Raw genomic sequence first — 22,553 nt, 5'->3', positions numbered from 1 at the left:
GGAAGCAGGCAGAGAGTTCCTGATTGGCTGGTCGCTTGAGTTACATGAGCAGCCATAAGCTGTAGCCCACGTGGTGAGTCCCCAGTGTGGAGCCAGGGGATCGGAACATACGACCAGTGGTGGTGTGAGGCCAGGGCCTCTGCACTTATCTATTCAAGGGGGCATTTTTGCCTAATGATTTTCATATATAAAGGTATTACAAATGCGATACAATTTTTGTAATGCAAATTATTATTTTTTTATGTGCATTGCTCTGAAATCTACTTATAAAATTAAAGCAGACCCAAACCAAACATTTTTTCAATTCAAAATACTTAGTTGCACTATTCTGACACATACAAAGATAAATAAACACTCCTTCAAACCAATGAACATTTCAGTGCCTGCTTTTCACCCTTCTCTTTTCATAACTAGGGTTATACAGGTGGCAGCCATTAGCAATTCCTCCTTTGCTGGACACCACCTACTCCACCAGTCTGCCGGATTCTGTCCCGGCAATTTGAAAGGAAGGGAGGGGTTTCTCCAATAAATGTAAAATATTTTATATTTGTCATCATGCAGCTGAAAAAAGGCTGCTATTTATTATTATAATTTAGAAAATAGATTTTATTTCTGAAATCTTGAATTTTTAATTTGGGACCACTTTAAGTGACCTAGGGCTTTAAACATACCATGAAGTTAACCACTGTATATTCCTTAAAATATTTTATAGAGTGCCTTCATATAACAATATCCATACCTTTAACCGATTATTTTCAGTTTTTATTTCTTCCAAATCAGCTTTCAGGTTATTAACCACATCTAACAAAGTATCTTCTCTTTTCCGGAAGTTACTATATCAAAACATAAAGAGTGACTTTTTGTTAGATTTAATAAATTTCTCTTTAAGAAAAAATATGGTCATTAGCATTTTACAAAGCTTTGATGGCTACAATGTATTTGATGTTATACAAAGAAACAAAAAACCCAAATCAGAAAATTCAGAAACCTTTAAAGAAAAAGAAAAAAAAAAAAGCAGTTTAGCTTTTATTTATACTTTCCTTCAATCACATTTGTAACAAATACTTCAAAATGTATTTCATCTACACAGGGGCATCACAAATAGTAAAGTACAGCATCTTGCATAAATGATCAAGCAATTCTGCAGGCATAAAGCAAAGTTATAGCTGTGGTGTATGAAGAGTTCATGCTCTCTTTATCAAGCTAAGTCCAGGAATGTTTCCAAGATTTTATTTAGGTAACAAAGACATCTTTCACAGCGCTTTACAGAATACATAGTCATGTCACTAACTGTTTCTCAGGATCTCAATATCTAATCTCCGCCATAATATATGGCCAGTTTGGAGGAAAACCAATTAATTGAATTTGAATTTGGAATGTGGAAGTAAATTTACAGAGATAATATACAAACTCCATGCAGACAATGTGCTAGTTAGATTTTAACCTGGGACTCTAGGGCTGTACTATGTACTGTATTACCATAGTGTCCACCTAAATATGCATACATACACATCCAATTATGATGTACATTGAGCAGGTGGCTAGCTTTGTAATTCTCTGTGCTACCAGTACTAGTCAATTCACTGAATGGCTCATCTAACCTTAGAAAAGAGGACAAATTCGTTATTTTTGTATAGTTTCTCTTCTTTCATGGCGCCCTACCAGCTTTAAAGTGTTCAGTGTGGAAGATTTGGAGAAGACTTAATACCTTTTCAGTCCTCCTATCGTTTCAGGCCTTTCAACTTTTCATCCATTGAATAAGGACTGCAACAGCTGGAAGCCTTGTTGACGGACATCAGTTCCAACTATCCCCTCCAAACTCTCAAATGTGAGAAGTGCCTCCTACATTTGAGAGTTCATTAGATCTAATACTACCAGATGTAACATCACCTGACTAGGCATGGGTCTACTCTATAAGATCTCCACAAGCCTGCATAGTGGTTACCTCAGTGGTAACCTATAACCTCAAGAGCCAATCCCTTGGGGGGCCATTGCAGGGCTGAGGCTGTACAGACATGTCTCTAGTCTGAAGGCTAGTGACACATTCTCTTGCAATACTGGGGGTCACCTGTACCTAGCCTGCAGGGGTCATCTGTACTTAGCCTACAGGGTCACCTGTACCTAACCTGGGGGTCACCTGTCCCTAGCCTGAGGAACAATTGTACCTAGCCCGGGGGACAACACCTGTACCTACCTAGCCTATACTGAAGGACACTTGTACCTACCTAGCCTAGGGAACACCTCTACCTAGCCTGGGGAACACCTGTACCTACCTAGCCTGGGGGACACCTGTACCTACCTAGCCTGGGGAACACCTGTACCTACCTAGCCTATACTGAAGGAGACCTGTACCCACCTAGCCTATACTGGTGGACACCGGTACCTAGCTAAACTATACTCAGGGCACCTACATCTGGCTACCTACCCACAATAATCTGTGGGGGATCCTGAAGACAGATGGGCACCGCATGGTGGGTGACACAGGACAAGTAATGTATAAATGCGCAAGGGGGTACACATTCATACACCAGGGTGGGTCAGCGGCGAGGCAACGAACGCAACCGATACCCGATCGGTTTCATGTTGAAATCGATCGGGAGTCGGCCTAAGTTGTACGGGCAGTCGATAGATCTCACTCTAATCAGATTCAATCAGAGAGAGATTTGTCTCTAGGTCGAATCTGCCCATCAAAATGTAGACTAGACCCTTGCTTGACACATTTTGGTAAGTCACAGTAAAAATGGTTATGAAAATTAATTGGATCACTTTTTGCACAGAAATCCAGCAGAAACTGAACGCCAGGGAGGTTAAAAAACACAGATCGAACTATATGATACAGTTTAGTACTTGTGCCTTAAACATCTCCAACCGTTCAAATATATAACTGAATGAAAAGTAAAGTAGCAGAAAGTGCAGAAAAGTCTACTGTTGCTGTGGAGCATTGTTTGCAAAGCTGTAACTGTGGGGGAGTGGCACAAAGCCACATATCACATATATTGTATATACAGTCATGTTTGCTTCATTTGTATTTCCTACTTACAGCTAAAGCTCACAATAAATCAGGAACAAGGCCAATGGATTTGTATATTAGAAACACAAAAGCTGTAATGTATAATTTATGATTGCAGAATCTACGGGTCCACCACGCTATAACCTTCAGACAGCTCTCACTTACGTATCTTGGTGCAGAGCGTGATCATGTGTTGTGTTTCTTGTTTATAACTTCAAATATTTCTTTTGTAACTAACTTATGTGTCCAACTTTTGTAATGCATTACCCAACCAGCGCAGGAAAAAAAAGAAACAAAAAGAGTTTTGATATAACGAACTTTAATAAAAGCACTTTAGCACAGACAAAGCTCCCCAATAAAGCTTGATGACATCATAATTCTTCCTGTTGTAAATTGCTGCAGTCCCCATCTCATATGCGGAATATGAAACATTTATAGACGTGGGGTGAAGTAGGACCTGTAAAATTCATCTTCTGAGTATTAACAGCTTATTCATTATTTGTTTTATGTTTTTCTAACATCCTGTTTCAATAGCCTATTACTTATATATTGTTCTTCAGCCACATGGGTTCTCACATTCCTGTCGGCTGAGACAACACCATTTATATTAATAACATCCTTACCAAATGTACCGTGACTTTGTACTTATATATAGCAGGTAAAATGGCCCTGTGTAAGGCTGCATACACATGGGCAACAAAACAGAAACTCAGCACACGCTTATAAAATCTGCTAAGCTATCCCAGGGCTGAAACAGAGGGCTCTCCCCAAACATTGGCCCCAGACTGGGGTAAAAACATTAAACTTAGAGCCCAGTTAATGAATTTTAATTAGTTAGAGACTTTTTCAATGTTTCCGGTAGGGCACTGTGTTGAAGCATATTATTAATAGAGATGGCCCAAACCTCCAATTTTAGGTTCGCGAACCTTCGCCAAACGTTCGATTTGCGCGAACTTTCACAAACCGCAATACACTTCGATGGGGAGGTGAACTTTGAAAACTAGAAACACTTATGCTGGCCACAAAAGTGATTGAAAAGATGTTTCAAGGGGTCTAACACCTGGAGGGGGGCATGGCAGAGTGGGATACACGCCAAAAGTCCCAGGAAAAAAATCTGGATTTGATGCAAAGCAGCGTTGAAAGGTATGAAAGGTATGTAGTGAACAACAGGTAAGTATATGCAGTAATGGGTATTACAATGTGCATCTGTCACACACAGACAGGTAGCGGACAGGCACAGTGACACTGCATGCGCTCAGCTCACATAGGTAGGTGGGTGCACTGTGAACAACAGGTAGGTATATGCAGTAATGGGTATTACAATGTGCACCTGTCACACACACAGGTAGTCACTGAATGTGCTGGGCCTGGCAGTGGCACACACAGTATGAATTATCAAGGCTGTCTATGCAACACAAGTGGCAGTGGGACACACACACACACAAAAAAAAAGATCACAAGAGCAAGATTAGCTCTCAAAAGAGCTGTTGTGGGGTGCTATTTTAGCAATAAGAATCAGCAAGGAGCAAGCTAAGAAGCCTACAAGAGCCTAACTAATCTTTTCCTATGAGAGTTCGCAGCACCTGTCCCTTCTCTAATTACTGCAGGCGCACGAGTGTGTAAAATGGCCGGCACTTCCTGCCTTTTATAAGGGGGGGGGGTGTGGCTCCAGGAGGGAGTGTAGCCTGATTGGCTACAATGTGCCTGCTGACTGTGATGTAGAGGGTGTACTATAGGGGCGAATCGAATGTCCGGTAAAGTTCGCAGTTCTCCACGATCGCAAACCCCGGAAGTTCGCCGGGAACCGTTCACCGGCGAATCTTTCGGGCCATCTCTAATTATTAATAATAATAACACAACCAGCTGTTTGAACACATACACAGGCGTACATTTTATAAAGGCATCCGTTGACATGGCAGGTATTTGGGGGTAGTAGAATATCGGTAAATTTACTAATATTCTACTACTTCATTCATATAGTAAAAAATCAGTAATATTTACAAATATTTTACTATGACCTAAAATCACTCTACTCTCACACAAAATCCCCCCTGGTAGTGCCTACCCGAAACCTCCCCCTTTTGGTGCCTAATCTCAGTCACCCCAGCGGTGCCTAACCTTAACCTCATGAGCGGGCATGGCGCTTCAGAGGCTTTGCTGGCCTCAGGAGTCCCCCGCTATAAAACTAATTGTTTCTATGGATATATAAGATATTAGCTAGCAATAGACTAACTAGTACAAGTGGCCACAACCCCCCCGATTGCCTAGGATCCTCCTGATCCAGCCGCTTATACATTACCCAGCCTGGTTCCAGCGATAGGCGCAGCCTCCCTGCACAGCTCCGGTCTTCTCCATTTTACGGTCGTTAAATAGTTAAACACCCCCTCCCCCTGTGGGCACCTAACCTTACCATCTTACCATGTGAGCACCTAACCTTAACCCCTTAAGTCCTATTAAAAAGTGGCCCACTAAAACAGATGGTTCCCTTTTCAACAGGATGCATGAGATGCAAATTAATTCTAGTTTGCATACAGATTTCATTCAAATTGTATGCATCTTGGATTTGTACCAATCAAAACTAACAGGAAGTGAATTTGACTGGCTCAGAATCAAACTGCATACAATTTGCATGCAAGACAGAATTATTTACATCTCACTGACCACCTTTACACAAAAACATTCAGTGCATAAGCACTTTTGTTTTCTCTCACACAAAAATGAACACAGACTGTAGCAGGAGTCAGCATTCAGCTGGTATAATTGTTATACGTCGTTCTCCACACCACCACGAAGGCCCTATTTACTATTAGCACTTGGGGGCATGAGCCATGGGTGGAACATTGGGGAGGCAGAACCTTATGCACAATATTTTTTAAATAGGTTTTAGTTTCCCTCACTGCAACCACTAGAGACTGTAATAAAATCAAGATGCAGAAGTTCAGGAAGGGGAGGGGGAGGGAAAGGTGCTTGTAGCTGTATGGCTAGACTGCATCCTGTAGAAATTATGGTGGGAGGTGTCTTGTGCTGTATCTCAGCTTCCTCTCTCATTGAATGCTCATGTAATGCTCCGTTACAGGAAATGACATCACATGCCACATGTAGAATGGCAGTTGTTACTGGAGCCTCCTGATCCTAAAGTTAATTTCTACATATGCTAAACATTTGTTCTAAAAGCATGAATCACTGCTGTGAAATTCTTTTTGTAATTTAGTATGATTAAATTTACCTTTTTCAATTTCCATCTAGATATGAGTTTCCATTATTTATCGTAAGCACAAATGACAGCATTTTTTCAAGATTGGAATCTGAAATCTGTTTGCACTACGGCCTGACCCAATATTTTGCTCTTAATCTCTCTACGGAACAGAAACAAATGGTTGGTTTTGCATCATTTAGACACTGCCATGGGACAAAAAGTCCCTATTTCCGTAAGACAAAATAGTCCCGATACTCCAGTGATCCGGTGGGTGTATTGATCTGTAGTGTGGTGCATCACCCGATGCTTGCCGCACATCGGCATGCGACCTGAAGGGGGCGGTGATACAGCAGGCTGAAGAGGAGATGCAGGACAGCAAGGATGCATGAGAAAAGAAAAAGCAGATGGAGAAGCAAGAGGCAAATTAAGTTACCAGTTGTTTGTTTTTCATTCCTATATGAATAAGAGGCAGTGGCTGCGCACTATGGAGGTGGGTATGTACATACTGTATGAGAGTGTTCAGCACCAATGACAGGGAGCAGTGGCTGCAATGACACATTCTTCATAAGCTGGCCACTAATGGTCCAATTTCTAGTGAAAAATCGTTCGAGCGATCAGAAATTCTGATCGGATTGGTTATAAATAATTCCAGTTGATGGGCACAATCGATAATAAACGATTATAAAAAAAATCATCCGATTAAATTTTCGTCAAACCAAAATTTGGATTTTCTTGTTGGTCGTGATAGATGGAAGCAATGATTGGTTAGTTGATGGTGTAGTGAACGATTTTTCGTCCGTTTAGAATTTCTGATCGCTCGAACGATTTTTTGCCAGAAATTGGACCGTTAGTGGCCCCCTTAAGAGGAATTTAGGCCCACTAAGTACCAATAACAGAGCGCAGAAGCTACTACGCTTGGGAAGGAGGCACATGCTGCATGTGGGTATGTTCTTAGGCCCACTGAGCACAAACGACGAAAGGAAGTAGCTGCAAAAGGCTCATGCTGAATAAGGGTCACTTTCTCATCCCACTGGGCACCAATGACGGGTGTGGCGTAGTTGCTGCAATATGGGGGGCACATGCTGCATTGGGTTTTTCTCAGCCTACAAGGCACTAATTAATGGCTTTGAGTAAAATGACTGCTCTATGGGGGCTTTTGTTGGTTGGGGGGGGGGGGGGGGCTGTGGAGCAGTTTTTATGCCTACTGAGCACTGATGATTAAAGAGCAGTGTCTTTGCATAATGAGGACATAATACAACTCCAAATAATAGGGCCCTTATTATTATTTCCTGTGAGGTAGTGGTTGCTGCATTTGCTATTTGGGGGGTGATAATTGCTGTAGTTGATATTTGAAAGTAACTGTTGCTGCATTTGTCATTTTTGGGCTAACTGTTGCTATCCTTGTCATTTATGGCTCATGACTACTGAATGGAAGGCTGAAATACACACAGTATGTGTAACTGAAACAAACATGTTTCAGTGGGGTCCCTCCAGGAAAAAAAAGGTTGAGATAGGCTAGTTTAAACTGTAGCATATATATGGCAATAAACACACATTGAAACCCACTATTATGCACACTGGATTAGCTTCACGATTACAAAACAGAAAAGAGAAAGCAAAGAAGAAAAAAAAATAACTAACTAAAGAAAAAAAATGGATAAAGACAGCAAATGAAATCCACAACCTTCAAATATTGCTCTTTCTGTGTTATCAGAAGGCAGAAGAAGCTAACTACCTAACTTCTTATTCTTCTTGGTTTAAAGAAAGATACAGGGATGGGGTAAAATTCCATGACAGAGTGACTCCAGAGACATCTTTGATCATTCGTTATGATGCATAAAATATGTCACAGCTGTACCATGAAAGATATCAGCCATCAGGCATGGCTGTCATTTGCCCTCGCTGGTTTATAGGCGCGAAAAGAAAAAGAGGGTGGAAGAAAAAAACACGGCTCTTCTGTTTTGTACTTCTGTTGAATTACTACTAGGGATAAACACAACCTATTTAGTCTATGCACATATTATCATACTCCTGCTTTATTTCAGATGCAACACAGTCATAAAATAAACATGCTAAGGAGGACAGTTCTGCTTGATATTGGGTTTCATACATACACCATTTCCGTATGTTGTTATAAGCTGAGAATATGTTAAAGGCTGCTGGAGAACTCGGCTCTTAAAAAAAGGGGATTACTCAATTCTCCAGAGATCGGTCCCTTTCATTTGATTCTCTGTGATGCACGCATCTAATTTTAATTCAGAATCTGATCCTGGGTAACAAAAGGCACAGTTATGTGTACAAAAGGAAAATGGCAAACTAGATATTCATGAGATTAATATCACCCAAGAAAGAAAAAAAAAGATGAAGAAAAAGGGAAAAAAACAGAATAGTAAGGCAACAAACCAGTTTTTTCCCCCCTCCTCTCTTTAGTTAGGGGAGCTATTTATTTAGGATTGTACATAAATCTTTGGATAAGACAGACAGGCAATCTGGTAGAAAGGATCAACTGTTTAATTTAGCCTGCCACTTTTGGGATGTGTTTGATGTAGACAGGTTGAATTGGGACTTGTCAGGTGTTTCTATCCAACCTATCATTATTAATACTCTGCACATAGCAGCTCTAGTGTACAGCAGTATTACGGAATAATTATTACGGGGCACACTGGGCCAGAGGGAGACCGACAGGATATTTTCGGCTAGCGCGTATTTTTGAGTTTTTTTTATGATTGTGTTTGTCTCAAAGCAAACCTATCTCAACACTGGACAAAAAGATATGAATAAGTGATGGAAATATTTGGTGTTGGAGAAAAGTGCATATTAAATTAACCAATAAAAACGCAGGCTAATACATTCATGTGCAAAATGTAACGTCAGTTTTTGCAGTTGTACTTTTTTATCCCCGCAGCCTTCAGTCTATCAAACCTCCCTGATTGTCATTTTATGTAATGTCCTCGCTATAGTATTTATTCCTCTATTATTATTTTTCTAACCTTGTAACAGAATTTAATTATGTATTAGTCCCTACCTATATGCATTGATTTTAATAGTTGTTATTCCCAAACTGTTTATATATGGTCATGATCAGTTTTACTGCATGGATTTATTTATTAGGCAGATCCCTATTTATATGTATTTTTCTATATCCACACTTGCACATTGTATTGTACCCAACATTGTGTGTCCATACCTCCAATGGTTTTTTTTCTCTCCCAATTCTTAAGGATTTAAAAGGAGTTCATAAGTTTTAAACTTGAGCCTCTACATAGTAACCCATACTAATAGGACTTGTTCAACTAAAATGTTATTAGACAAGGCCCACTATTTAAAGAGACTCCGTAACAAAAATTGCATCCTGTTTTTTATCATCCTACATGTTCCAAAAGCTATTCTAATGTGTTCTGGCTAACTGCAGCACTTTCTACTATGACAGTCTCTGTAATAAATCAATGTATCTTTCCCCTGTCAGACTTGTCGGCCTGTGTCTGGAAGGCTGCCAAGTTCTTCAGTGTTGTGGTTCTGCTATGAACTCACCCTTTCTGGCCCCTCTATGCACACTGCCTGTGTGTTATTTAGATAAGAGAGAAGAGAGAAGCTGCTCTAATCAGCTGGATAAATCGTCCTCTGAGCTGGCTGGGCTTTCACATACTGAGGAATTACAAACAAGGGCAAAGCTGTTTGCAAGAAGAAAAGAGCAGCCTGAAACTTCAGTGCATGGGGGAAAGAAACACACAAATGATCTCGAGATTCAAAAGGAAAGCTGTATACAGCCTGATTGTGTATGGATGTATTTTCTATGTGTGGACATACTATACATCAACCTACTTCCTGTTTTGGTGGCCATTTTGTTTGTTTACAAACAAACTTTTTAAAACTGTTTTTAACCACTTTTAATGCGGCGAGGAGCGGCGAAATTGTGACAGAGGGTAATAGGAGATGTCCCCTAACGCACTGGTATGTTTACTTTTGAGCGATTTTAACAATACAGATTCTCTTTAAAGCAAACCTAAAATAAGTTTTTTTTTTTTTTTTTAAAAGAGAGCTTCAATTACCTGGGGCTTCTCCCATCCACCTGCAGCTGTCCTGTCCTGCGGCAGTACTGTAAGATCCTCCGATCCCCCGCTGCAGCTCTGTTTCTCCACAGGTGACTTACAAGTCGAAGGCCACTGCGCCTGCGTGGCCCTGGCCACGTGCATCCTAGTTCGCGATCCCGAACATCCTGTGCAGACGCAGTATGAGAAAATATCTATTGCTAGGCGCAGTGGACAGCAACTGAAGAAAGAGAAAGTGAACTGTGGCGGAGGACCGGAGAATCTTTGTGTACCGGCACCGGACAGTATGGCTGCAGGGGGCTGGGAGAAGCCCCAGGTAAATGAAACTTATTTCAGGTTCCCTGGTTTAGATGGACATCTGAACCAGCTGCCCACAGCAGCCCGGCGGTTCGCTGCAAATGCTTTTCTGCAAGCGTGCAGAAAAGTATTTGTCAGCTTTCAGCAGCACTTTCTTGCATGTGGCATTTTTTTTATCCTCACAGAAGTTTGGCAGTACATGAACCTGGAAGCAACCAGTTGCTTCTGGAATCGTCTAAGTGCTAGGCAGACAATGATAAAAATCAAGACCCAAACGCGGCTTTTGCACAAACAACGGTAAATGGCAGTAAGTGATAGTATCGACAGCTGGCTATTCATCTGAATGTACAGCATTTATTGATAAGCACGGAGGCTGTCATTTACCGGCGCAGAACTGTCTATCTGAACCAAGCCTTATAAACCCACTCTTACACTGTTTATATACTTCTATCATTGCAGACTAAGCCAAATGATTTTAGACTTAAATGTATTGTTGTAACCATTACATTTGGTCTTATCCTCTAGCTATGAGTTTGTACCTGTACTTTGTTTATTTGACACTGTTCACTGACCTGAAGAAGCTGGTTGATACACACGAAACGCGTTGTCTGTTTTTTCTTATAAAATGTATACATTTTTTACTCTAACTATGCTGAAGGTAAGTTTTTCTTACCTTTTAAACTTAGTTTTTTTTTTTAGATATTTAAGATTTTTGGGGGGACCCGTTTCCCCTTCAATTTTATGGAATACAACGACTTCAGAGACCATTAGGGAAGCTTAAGACTATTGCTTTAAATATCTTGACTAGAAAAACCTGTACCACTTGAACTGCTTATTTTGACATGCAGTTTTTCCTGACGTACCTATGAAAATATATTTATTTTTGAACATAGGTTCTGTGGTATAATCCATTGCTTTAAAGGGAACAACTGTGAATGATGGGGCACCACAGCATTTATTAGATATAAAGATTTATAGTTTTATTGAGGAACAACTGCTGAGATAAAAATGTCATATAGATAGAAGTTATATTGCTTTTAACCTGTTTTCTACCTAGAGGCAGACTCATTGTATTATAACCACAATATAGCTTTATAAATTTGGAAAAAGAACCTGTAAAGTAGTCACTGGTCAGCCATTATGAGCGATAGATTTATCCATTGTAACATCTAACGTAAATGCTGAACAATCATTAAGAAGGATATCTGGTTTTCAAGTCAACGTGTTCCTTCACTTTCAGATTTTGGGGAATAATAGATGGAGGTGGAGGTATGATATAGGCAGGAATGTGGCAAGATTTCAAAATCTGAAAGTCCAGCTGAATTTGTGGACTGTTGGGACACTGGTGAGAAAAATGGAAGCTTTCATCCTTTAGAGATGGGATGACGTATCTGTAGAATCCTTGAGTCCCTGAATCTTTACAAAGATAAGGGATTCAGAGATTCAAAACTACCCCTCCATTTCTGCAATTCAAAACCTGTGAATCCTATGTAGTGCCAGAAGCAATGACCATCTCCGCTGCAGAGAGGTGAAGTTAACTCACCTCTCTAGTATCCACACGCGACCCATGTTCTTTCTCTTGGGCATCCCGCCTCATTGGTAACAGTGCCGCCTGTGATCATGTGACACTAACATGATCAGAGAAGGTGCTGACACTATAGAGACAGGAGGCCAAGGAGGAAGAAGACTCAAAGGCCTCAATTCACTAAGCTTTATCAAACACTTTATCAAACATTTGATAATGTACCTCATGGGTAAAATCTAATTTTGAATTCACTAAGGTGTTATAGATTTATTGAATGTTTTATCGATAAAATATTCAATAAATCTATAACACCTTAGTGAATTCAAAATTAAATTTTACCCCTGAGGTAAATTATCAAACGTTTGATAAAGTGTTTGATAAAGCTTAGTGAATTGAGGCCAAAGTGTTTCTGTTGCTCTCTACAGTAAACAGAGTTGTTGACCTACATGAAGTAATGCATATTGGTAAACAAAGTCTAAGCTATTCTGATTACTCAGCCCTCACTGCCTGTGAGTGCAGATGACAGGGGAGCAGGTAAGACAGGCCCTAAGGTATTTTAGATAAAAGTGCATTTATCCTTTACTATCTTAATTGTGATGTGATTTAAAGACTTTTTCAGTATCAGTTTTACTCAAGTTATGTCAAAGAAAAAAAGAAAACCAGCAAAGCAGATGAAAACAAGTCACGTTTTTGAAAAGGGGGATCAGCAATGTTCAGTAGGAGGTGGGGTTTGCCCTTGCCTGAGCCGACTTCTTCTACAACCTTCAGTAGAGATGGCAATGCTTAGGAGAACTCATAGAAAAGCATGTGATCAGTTTGAACAGCTAATAGATCTGTAAGGATCTGATTGGCTGGTCATGATCATACATTAAACCAGGAAGTCAACACAGCAAATCAGAACCTTACAAATCTATCAGCTGATCAAGCTGATCACACATGCTTATCTACGAGTTCTCCTAAGCACTGTAATCTCTAGCCTCCAATGCAAGGTTGAGTGCAATTCCTAGGCCAGCAATATTTCAAGTGGGATTATAGAGTATATATGCAACAATCAGTAGTTTTTCTGTAAAATAAAAAACAGACTTTTGCTGGGACAAGCATTCTCATCCGAAACTATATAGAAAAATGCAGTATTTTGTGAATAATGTTCAATTTAGCCAAAAATGTCTGTGCTGAAAGTAACTCCAAGCTGAAGATCATGTGAGACACGGGAGTTCCGGAATCTCTTTTTACTGTGAAATCTGTTGCGGTGCGAACGCCTAACAAAATAATTAAGTTCTTTTCTTTTCCTCCCTTCTCAAAGATGATCAAATCTTCCCGCCAGCTCTTATATTTCCTTTTTTTTTTCTTTTGTGCAGCTGCTACATTAACTGTTTTCTGTTACAAAGTTTACTCGTATTAGCTCAACATACATGGGTCATTACATTATTTGTAAATTTACTACGCAGCAGTGCTTTGAAAGAGAAAGAGTGCACAGCCGCTTACCCAACATAAAGAATCGATTAGTGTTCGCCATCTGGATGGGCTCTGCAGAACTGGCTGCCATATGTTTTGGCCAACATGACAAAACAAACTGTTTTATATTGTCACCACCTCCAGCTCTGTTTTATGTATTGTACCAGCTTTAATAGACTTATGAAATGGATTAGAGGCTGTTTCACTTGTGCCCTACTGCTAGATTGAAAGAAAAAAAGAGGGGAAAAAAATGGAGAGGAAGGTTTTAAAACAGTGAGCAATGCTCAGAATAGAAAACTACTGACGGCTTGAAATAAAAGAGGTGCCGTAATTGGTACATGCCCGTATTACCGAGCTTATTAAATCTATAAAGGCTTTCATTAAAGTAATTATTTTAACTATTTTCTTATCAAGCCGGCGAAGGCTGAAATAATGAACGTGACAATGTTAAAGTGACAGTAAATCTTAATTACAGCTTTACTTTGTTGGCGTAAAAGGAAAAATTAATAACGTTTATAGATAAATATAGTTAAAGGCTAAGCAACATGGATAGGTTTGGGTCAGGCTGCTTCTCCATATTGTATGTATGAGTCGTCACGGTCAGCTTTGCTATAGCTCTCAGTGACCTGGTCTGTAGCTTGCATTCCCTTACACCAGGTATGTCAAACCGGTCCTACGAGGGCTGAGATCCTCACACATTTTTGATACAGCTCAAATGAATTGATGTGTCTGAATCAGGAAAGGTGTGGTCCATCAGGTAGAACACATTTCTTTCTTTCTCAGTCCATCCTAAACACTGGCATGGATCTGGCCCTCCAGGCCTGGAGTTCGACACCTGTGCCTTACACTGTAGGTATCCAATTAGTTGTGGGGAAGCACAATCCTTTTTTTACTGTTGTGGTTTACCTATAAAATATAGCAGAGATTAGATAAACTAAACAGATGTTAACACTTAGGCAGGGAACACACTTTACTGTTTTCGTACACGTTTTCTGCACAGAAAAACTGAGAACTCATATTAATCAATGGGCTAGTACACACTTAATATTTTGTTCGCGCGCAGAAAAAAAACTGACATTCTGCATCATGACTCTGCACATTTTGTGATTTCTATGTATCAAATACAACAGCTGCTATGAAAAAACGCGCGCGGTTTCCTGCATAGAGACACACTTGGTGTGCAGAAAAGGTATGCAGGAAAACGCGCGCAGAAAACTGAAAGACAAGTGTATTCCCTGCCTTAGGCCTTCATTAACACTATATGTGCTGCCGTGCACATTTCAGCAGCGCGTATGCTGTGCGACGCCCAAGACTGTATGTGCGTGTGATCGCACTGCTGTAAGCATATTCAGCAAAGCACTTTGCTGCTCCCATTTTCTGTGATAAATTGAATCAGCATTGCAGCGGACGGCAACGCAGATGGCAGTGCAATCAGGCACGTCGCGTACCGATCGTACAGCCATCTGCGTTGTGTAATGTGAAGGAGGCCTAATTAAAAACTTTCAGCAGATAATACAGATGTACAATATGTAAATTAGACATACAAATCTTAGCACTTAAGCAACAAGATGGTTACAGTCAGCTCAATTGCATGGTTTTTGATTATCTAATCAGCAAGTATTTGCAGAGTGACTTGTATTGGTCAGCTCCAAAATAGAGATGTAGCGAGCAGTTCGCAGAACTGCTCGCTGCAAAGCTATGGGCTGCCTGACCCCTGTACTACTTCCAGGTCACAATGACCCGCAGTAGTACGCATGCCCTGGGCCGGATGCATTCATTAGTACGCATGCCCTGGCCCAGTGGGGTGCATCCTGGATTGCACGCCTGTGGCCGGGTAAGCTCTGCGCATGAGCGTAATGTTACGAAGCGTGCCCGGCCACAGGCGTGCAATCAAGGACGCGCATCGATGGGCCCGGGGCATGCATACTAATGAAGGGCTTGCATACTACTGCAGGTCATTGCAACCCGGAAGTAGTACAGGGGTCAGGCCGCCCATAGCTATTCGCTGGCGAAATGTTTGCCAACGTCACTACTCCAAAAGTGTAGATTTCCAGGCACTGATGAGGTGATAGGATTGAAGAACGGAGGGGGTTCACCTTTCCAAAGGAGAGGGGATAAAGCCACCACTCTCCAATAAATATGCCTTTGAAAATACTGTCAGAAAACACAGAATCGAAGCATCCAAAAGCAGATCAGCGGCAATGTTTTGTTATATGCCCCTCATTGAATTCCTGTGTTATTTAGGTTGTTTTCAAAAAGTGGGAATCGTTAAGTGAGAGGGAGTAGAGTGAGGTTTTTGTCCACCCATAGCTCAGCCCATAATATCAGTTTAGGTAGTTCCCTACTACAACTATACCAGTTGGTTGGCTGTCCTGCTGATCTTTCATGCATCGGTAGTGTCTGAACCACACACCTGAAATAAGCATGCAATAAAAGAAAGTCAAACTTAAGTCAAAAATTTGATCTGCATGCTTGCTTTATGGTGAAATTCCTAAAAGTAATAGAGGCAGAGGATCAACTGGAAAGCCAGACAATGTGCATTGTTTTAAAGGAAATACATATGGAAGCCTCCATATCCCTCTCAGGTCAGTTGTCCTTTAACCTTCCTGGCGGTAACCCCGAACATAGTTCGGGGTAAGCCGCACAGGAGGCTTTCTCAGGCCCTGCTGGGCCAATTTGAATAATTTTTTTTGCAACACGCAGCTAGCACTTTGCTAGCTGCGTGTGCACTCTGATCGCTGCCGCTCGCCATGCCGTGCCCCCCAACCCCAGACCCCGTGCGCTGCCTGGCCAATCAGTGCCAGGCAGCGCTGAGGGGTGGATCGGGACTTCCAATGACGTCACGACGTCGGTGACGTCATCCCGCCCGTCGCCATGGTGTCGGGGGAAGCCGTCCAGGAAATCCCGTTCTTTGAACGGGATTTCCTGATCAGAGATCGCCGGAGGCGATCGAAGCGGGCGGGGAGGGGGGGGGGGGGGGGGGTGCACAGCGGCTATCATGTAGCAAGCCCTGGGCTCGCTACATGATTTTAAAAAAAAAAACTTAAAAAGACTGCTGCACTGCCCCCTGGCGGTATTTAATAGACCGCCAGGAGGGTTAAACAGCCACAGTATTTCTTTAATAGCTCAGTAAGCTACAGGACAGTACCATGGCAGCTTGAATTTAGCTAAGCTTTGTCTATACTGTATTTGATCCCCAGGCAGCCAGTCATGGAAAGCAAACTACATATCCAGAAGTATCACTAACACCTCTGTTCTCAGCCTGTCTGTGTGGAAAGCCTGCCATACAGACATCTGGGAAAATAAGCTGTAGCTTGTAGATAGTCAATATGTAAACAAAGCAGTGTTTATAGTGCTACAGACATAAAGTCTAATATTTGCAAAGTCGCTAGGTACTCCTGCGTATAAAGTGAAATCCCACTTCTGTGAAACAGTTACTTTAATTAAAGGGACCCTATATTGGATTGATTCATAGCAAACTGTGTAAATCTCCAAGTTATCAGAAAATGATCATGTAGTTCTCTGTCACAAACTCACTTACTTACTGCTAACTACTCAAAACTAGGTTTTAGCTCCATGCCACGTTCTATTTCAGTTGTCAATCATAATCTCTTTTTCTTTGTTTTTGCAAATAGATACATTACAATCATAGTGCTCATTACTCATTGCAAAGACAGAGGTAACAAACAAAGTTCAAAATCATGTCAGTTAAACAGAATACGGTAACTGCTTTAACAGTGACATCCCCTGCCTCTCCCCCCCCCCCCCCCCGCCCAAAAAAAAATAATTGTCAATGAGCAGTAAGTCAGTAATTAATTAAGGTAACAAAATGATTTAGTCATTCCATGTACTCATCGCTTTTTTCATTCAAATCCTTGCAGATTCCCCAAAATGTCAGATGTATCGATTTTTCATGGATTTTGACTAAATCCAAAATACCAATCGGACAGGGTGGAAAATGTAAACCAATTAGGGGCAGGGCAAGAGCACTGGCAGATGGATGGCCTATAGTTCTGCACTGCATCGAACAGGTCAACTCTGCCATTCGATCGATCTTCCATAGATTCTCTGCTGGAGTCTATTGGAATTTGATGTGCTGTGTATGGTAGGTAGTGATTCCTTCTGAATCAATTCTCTTTAGAAAGGAATTAATCGTTTGGAACATTAGGTGGAAATCTATAAGTGTATGGCCAGCTTAAAGGACCACTATCGCAAAAATTGTACATTTTAATACGTTTCTTCCAGAGTAAAATTACGTTTCTCCTATGTTGCTCTCACTTACAGTAGGTAGTAGAAATCTAACTGAGAAGACAGGTTTCGGACTAGCTCATCTCCTCATGGGGGATTCTCAGAGATTTGTTTAGTTTCAAAAGCACTTAGTGAATAGCAGTTGCTTTGTCCAACTGCCAAAAAAGTGTGCAGCGTGCAGGGAGGCTTGAAACTGACCCCTGGTAAATAACATCAGGCCACCTTTTCTGATGTCCTTAAATGGGAGCTGACACTATTTTAGACAGCAAAAACTGAACTCATCTTTTAGTAATTTGTTATTATAGTCAGATTTTTCAATTGCCTTATATTTACGGAAAACATTTGAAGCGCTGGATGCATTTTTCCATGCTTTCTCTCTCTCTTTTACGTCATGCTGCTGTGGATATGCACAATCGTATTTTCGCCTACAATACAAGTAAAAATACATGCGCAATGTGCGCACATAAGAGCAGGAAGCTATTTAGTATATTATGACTATTCTTAGTAATACCAAAATAGGTCTAGTATTTTCCACAGTATACATAGATCTTTATGACAGTACTGTACAAATCAGAACAAAAAAAATGAACAAAAGAGAAAATCTGAACCAGGATCTTTTTTTTATTTCTCTAGAATTAGGACATGTGGCTCTCTATACTTCAGAAGCATCCCCCTTTTTGCAAAGATACTAAATATGTGTGTATTATTCAGTGTCCTATATTTCTCCAGGGATCAGAATATAACCTTCCTAACCTAACACTTAGAATGGGAAGGCAGAGGTTGGATATCACTGCCTTCACAGCAGCAGGAGTCATTCTAATTGTCTCCTGCTAGCTTCCTTCTGATCAGTGCTGTAAAGTAATACTGCAGGATCATAGGGATAGATATTGCGGGAAGGGGGTCGCGTCTGCATAGGAGCACTTTTTTAAAAAAAAAACAGCATATTAGAAACAATACACTGCAGAGAAACTCTATAAAAACCACTAAACAGGCAGTTGATATAAAAGTGAACTATTGTACATAAATAAAACTTTTAATTTTAATCAGTTTAGTTTATTATTTACCCCTGCAACCCTGCACAGCCTATCAGGTGAGTGCCTTTTTTTTGGCTTTCTTGCTTCCAGTGTCACCAGTCTGTTACTGGAAAATTCATTATCATTAACACACATGGGACAATGTTTTTTAATAGGTTAAACAAGTTTTTTTTTAAATTTCTTTAAAGGGACTCTGAGCAGTGCAGAAACTATGGAAAAGATGCATATAATTTTAAAGCTCTCTTTCTCCTCTTTCCAATGATATATAAATCGCCGCTCTACACCTTTTAGTTTTCGCTATTTTCGCGATTGAAATTGCAGCGGCCGCGATTTTGATCGCGAAAATAGAGAAAACTAAAAGGCATAAGGCGATGATTTAGGGGTCGTCAGAAAGAGGAGAAAGAGAGCTTTAAAGTGATATCCATCTTTCCATAGTTACATTGTATTACACAGGGCGACTTTTTCCTAAAGTCAGCAGCTCCATTCTGCTGAATGGAGCTGCTGACTTTGAGGGGTTCACCTTTAACTGTCTTATCGGCTGTGGACCAGCCTATAGCACAAAATTGTCCTGGCTCCTTAAGTACTTGTTTTTATCTTTTGTCCTTTTATGGTTTATACTAAACGGTTTACACTTAGAGTTGTCGTTCTTGTTGTGTTTATATATTGGCCTTCTTGGATTCCATACCTTATCAGAGTGATCGAGTGATGTTCGTTTGGATCTAAGGTTGACCAAGGTCCTCCAGCACTATTACTAAATGCGAGACATACAACCTTATAATGTGAGTTGTTGGTAGCTGGTAAGCCCCTTTTATTCTTCTAGGTGATGGTTAGCCACAAGACCATATGAAGTTGGAATATCACCGTGGGGGAGTCCTATTGATTGTAAAATATTTATTGATGATCTTTGCTGATTATTAATGTTACTTAGTGGTTTTTGGATGTTGTTCATCCTCAGCAGCGATCACCTGTTTATTACCTTGGCGCTGATATGCTGTTTGCTTGTATTTTAACAACTTGATGATGATAGAAGATGATGTTAACAATTCAATAGGGTATTTTAGAGCACTTGAGAGCTGCCGCCACTAGGAGGGCGCTCAGTAGGCCACTCTGAACCATTAGGGAGTCTTGACCAAGGACCCCTTGCTTAATAGGTTACTGGCTCTAGCCAAGATTCTAACCCTTGTATTTTTTGCCATAGGTAGTGCCTTTAACCAGCACACTATCCAACCATAGCTCCTTGTACAATAATGACATATTTGTGATTATTCTGCTGTTTTTCCTGATTTTTTCTTTGACCCTCCATATACTTTAAGGTCCTTTCCTATTTATTGCAAGCTTGCTGTGTCCTTTAACCATCCAAACGCCAATCTGTTGTAAAGATATGCGAGTCAGAGGGTGACTCACAGCGGGGTCACTCTGCTGCAGAAAATGGCTGCATATCTTGTCTGGCATATTGCTGTAACCTGCTAAGATGTTCACACTAAGAACAGATGCCATTGCATTGCCCATGGTGACTGCAAGCACATGGAAAGTGCACAGGAGCAGCACACAGGCAGTGGACACACTAACATGTCAGCTGCCCATAGGGGTGTATCTGGACAATAAAACGCTCATGGCAAACACTGAAACTGCGTCGTCGTCGTCCCCTTCCCTCCAACCAAATAGTCACATGCCTCCAGATAATTAATCACTCAAGTACCAGCGGTCTCTGCCCCCTTAAGGACCAGAGGCCGCTGGTATAGAAACGGTGGTAGCCCTACGGATAACGACGAATCGCCGCACATACCCACCGCAATCGCTGTCACCGCCGCACGTTGGATCCTGGGCCATCCACTCTGCTGTCTCTATGACGGCAGAGTTCCTGTGAGCCAGTCAGGAGCCGCTTTCATTGGCTCCTGACCCTGCCTATCAATGTAAGCCAATGGGAGTTGCTTACATTGAAAGACAGGGCCAGGAGCCAATGAAATCACCTCCTGACCCGCTCACAGGGCCCTGCCGTTATAGAGACAGGCAGAGTGAGTAAGCTGTGGCGAGAGATGGCAGGGATTCAGTGGCGAGATCGGCGGGAGCGACGGAAGCAGATTGCAGATGCGCGCAGCGGAGGCTGATTGAAATCTACGCCCTGCCAGCCAGGTAACCACCAAAACAGGGCGTACATTTCAATCAGCTTGGTCCTTAAGTGGTTAATCAAGTAAACACTGATCCCCACTAAAATATTAAGTAGTCACACACATCCAGATAAAATAATTAGGTAGTCAAGTGTGGCTGGGATTAGATTGTAAGATAATCTTGCACAGTGACAGCTTGAGCCCCCTCACACACACATCCCCCTTGCTCATCCCTGGTAGTGGGCAGTGCACTTTAAAACAAAACAAAAACTTATTATCATAAAATTCACTGCATAATAGCAGCATACCTCAATGCCCCCCCCCCCCCTCTGTTTCTATCCCCTTGTCTGCTGCTGTAGCTCTATCCTACTGGTGAATGTTCGACAGGTAGACTACTAGTGCCAGCCCACCCTTGTTTACCTGAGTCACGGAGAGGCACAGGGGCAGGCTTTGTGCCCATGGCATGAGCCTTGCCTGTACCCCTCTATATACGCCACTGGCTGCCTATATCAAAGAAGCCTTAGTGAGTATCTGGGAAAGCTCATACTTTTTAAAAAATAATAATAATTTTGCACTGTCAGCATTCCTCTTTAAAGCGGAATATAACCCTGCATTTCAACTTTGCTCTAAAACATTATTTACAGTATATTATATGCAACCAGCATTTTTTTTTTCCTAGACCAGCATTGGAAGGGTTACACAGGGCTTTAAAGTTCCTGGAGATTTCTGCAGACGCATCCGAAGCTGAAATAGATACATTTTGTTTACATAAATGTATCTAAGTGTTGAATGTGACTCATCTCTCTGACTGAGAAAGAGCTTGGAGGACAGCCAAAGAGTGTGTAACATTTATCAATAGATACTTTCAACTAAATAGAATGTAACAATCTGAACTTCTGCATATCTCTCCATGGAACTTTAAACCTCTGTGTTTAACCCTTCCAATGCTGGTCTAGTAAAAAAAATGCTTTTTGCATATAATATGCTGTAAATAATATTTTAGAGCAAAGTTGAAATGCAGGGTTATATTCTGCTTTAAGTAGGTTTACTGCTTCTTTAAACCAAATCGTCTTTATAGATTAATGATTTTTGCAATCTGCTTCCTCTGATGCTTTTTTTTTTTTTTTTTGTAAATAGAAAAAAAAGAATCTACTGATACAGTGTACGAATCCATAAATACAGTATATGGACAGATAAATACATATATGTTGCTGTTGGAAAAATAACATATCAGGTTCAAATGAAATTTAGGAATGTTAATCTCTTTTGCAGCTGCTATTTTTGTTTTATGGTATTTTTACAGCTGTTTTTAATTTCTTTTAAGAAACACTAAACCTTTAGGAGAATTCCCCTGCGAGCAGCCACGGTACAGATAATTGGTTTCATTGCAATTCAGATTATGAACATCATTTTTCAGTTGTTACTTTCAAACTCCATATACGGGGAAATCTGCAAGCCATTTTCCTCGTTTCAGCTACCTCAAAAATGCAAAATTACGCCAGTGATGCAGCCCCCATTATTCAGCTGTCTCCGAAGGTATTTACCTATACGGTACGCTTCAGTGGGGGATCTGAACTGTGCCTAAGTAGGAAAACACCTACTTTGCATAAAACCGCGAACGGCACGGCTTC

The 22,553-nt window shown here is 41.0% G+C and overlaps 1 protein-coding gene across 7 annotated transcripts in view; it reads right to left on the bottom strand.

Moving 5' to 3' along the window:
• LOC137518990 (polyamine-modulated factor 1-binding protein 1-like) overlaps positions 1-22,553 on the bottom strand; it is a 539,976-nt gene that overhangs the window by 41,159 nt on the left and 476,264 nt on the right. For 6 of the 7 annotated variants that reach the window (XM_068237518.1, XM_068237520.1, XM_068237522.1 and 3 more), the window contains one exon: positions 740-833. In XM_068237518.1, the coding sequence (XP_068093619.1) occupies positions 740-833 (94 nt within the window). Of the gene's footprint in view, positions 1-739; positions 834-14,121; positions 14,439-22,553 lie in introns of those variants that run through there. The other variant, XM_068237524.1, reaches the window with a different exon arrangement.

The sequence above is a fragment of the Hyperolius riggenbachi genome, chromosome 5, assembly GCF_040937935.1.
Source record: "Hyperolius riggenbachi isolate aHypRig1 chromosome 5, aHypRig1.pri, whole genome shotgun sequence".
Taxonomy (NCBI): Eukaryota; Metazoa; Chordata; class Amphibia; order Anura; family Hyperoliidae; genus Hyperolius; species Hyperolius riggenbachi.
Note: the sequence above shows the minus strand (reverse complement) of the source record. Positions and strands in the feature narration are given on the sequence as shown.